Source organism: Mastomys coucha, unplaced genomic scaffold, assembly GCF_008632895.1.
Source record: "Mastomys coucha isolate ucsf_1 unplaced genomic scaffold, UCSF_Mcou_1 pScaffold8, whole genome shotgun sequence".
Taxonomy (NCBI): Eukaryota; Metazoa; Chordata; class Mammalia; order Rodentia; family Muridae; genus Mastomys; species Mastomys coucha.
The window spans coordinates 60938741-60940794 of record NW_022196914.1 but is presented as its reverse complement, the minus strand read 5'-3'; the positions used below and the strand labels follow the sequence as shown (position 1 = coordinate 60940794).

The 2054-nt window shown below is 38.7% G+C and overlaps 1 protein-coding gene across 1 annotated transcript in view; it reads left to right on the top strand.

Moving 5' to 3' along the window:
• Gtf2h2c (GTF2H2 family member C) overlaps positions 1-1941 on the top strand; it is a 32265-nt gene extending 30324 nt beyond the window's left edge. The window contains exon 17 of the mRNA XM_031360118.1: positions 480-1941. Within this exon, the coding sequence (XP_031215978.1) occupies positions 480-493 (14 nt within the window). The 3' untranslated portion in view covers positions 494-1941. The remainder of the gene's footprint in view (positions 1-479) is intronic.
• The last annotated feature ends 113 nt before the right edge of the window (positions 1942-2054 follow it).

Here is a 2054-nt window from a genome sequence, read left to right as displayed (position 1 = left end):
TTGTCAAAGATTAAGTGACCATAGGTGGGTGGGTTCATTTCTGGGTCTTCAATTCGGTTCCATTGATCAACCTGGGAAATCATTAATGAGGTTAGAATGGCTGAACAGTGATCCAAGGAATTCCCTGCCTTCCCAAACTAGGGTCTTGGCTGTGTGCACCATACCCAGTATTTTTATGTGGGTTTTAGGACATGAACTTGAGTCCTCATACACATACACAGACACAATATTAAAATGAAGCCACACTAAAAATGTATTGTAAATATCTGACAAATACTGACATATTTAAAGTATAGGAAAATTATTGTAACTTAATAGTAAAAAGGTAAACTAATTTTAAAGTGAGTAAGGTGAGTCTGATAGTCCTGCATGTGGCACATTACTGGTAATAGGATGGTTATGCAGGTGTGTTATTGGCAGCAATGGAGGTACCCCATCACTAATACAGGAGCCCTTACCCCTTCTTTGCTTCCCTTTAGCACACCATGATTGATCAGCTAGCTGAAAACAAACTGCTGAATTAAAGAAGTTTCTCCTTATTGGATGAAGATGGTGATGGCTATAGGAACATGAACTTGGCTCTCCAATGTGGTCACTGACAAAACCCAACAAGCCAAACTTCAGGATATACCCCAGAATTTTTACTCTGATGGAAAAAAGGAAGGAAAAAGAAGAAGAATGCAAATGCTGTAGCTCACATGGACTCTGCTTCAGTTCTTGCCTCTAGGCACCTACTTTGAGTTCTTGCCTTGGCACCCCTCAGTGATGGACTGTTATCTGTGAGCAAAAGAGCTCTTCCTTTCCTGAGCTGGTTATGGTTAGGTTTTATCACAGGAACAGAAAACAAACTAGGGCAGTGTGCATTTGAAAATGTTCTTTTTCATGTGTACACATCTTGCTTAAGAAAGTGGTGTCAACGCCAGCCGGGCGGTGGTGGTGCACGCCTTTGATCCCAGCACTTGGGAGGCAGAGGCAGGCTGATTTCTGAGTTTGAGGCCAACCTGGTCTACAGAGTGAGTTCCAGGACAGCCAGGAGTACACAGAGAAACCCTGTCTCAAAAAAACAAACCAAAAAAAAAAAAAAAATGGGTAAGTTAAGTACATCTGTCCAAAATTTACACGAGAGTCTCCAGAGAGAATGGAAATTTAATAAATTGGAGAAGAAAGTCTAATATATGAAGGGAAAACTCAGGAAGGGAGTTGAAACATTAAAAACCAAATAGAAGTACTGAAAATGAAGAAAATGGTTAATTAAGTATAAACACTTCCACATCAGGAAGTATTGCCAAAAGACGAGACCATGCAGATGAACAAACATAAGGGATGAGAATGCAAAGAGGAGACAGCTGTACAAACAGACATATATAAGGAGAAAATTAAGCATGAATGATATTTTCATGAAGTCTGAGATGCATTTAGGAGGGCATGGTGTATAAGAAGCAGAGATAAAGTCAAAAGGAATAGATAATGTTTAATGAAATTATACTAGAAATGTCTGAAACCCAGAGAATGAAGTGGACATCCAAAAGATCCAGAATACTGAAATCAGTATGACTAGTGAAGAAATTCACCATACTTCATAGTCAAGATGTCAGAAATACAAAGTAAAGAAACACTATTAGCATGGTATGAGAAATAGATAACTCATCTTACCAAAGCAGGAATATCTAGATAGACAATTCATCTGAACCTAGAAAAGCATGAACTGATATATTTGAAGTTCTGAAAGTAAGTAACTTTGAACCAAGAATGATATACCCAGAAAAGTTAACTTTCACAATTGATGAAGAATAAGGATTTTTCAAGACAAACACAAATGGATGCTATTTATAGTAGACAAACCAACATTGCAGGATGTTAAAGGAATATTACAGAGCACTAGTTCTCAGTCTTCCTGATGGTGTGATCTTTTAATAAAGCTCCTCATGTGGTGACCAAAAACCATAAAATTATTTCATTGCTACTTCATGGCTGTAACTTTGCTACTTGAAGGAAGCCGGCCCACAGCTTCACTTCATCCCGTGGGAGCTCCACGAACGGGAACTCGAAGTCCT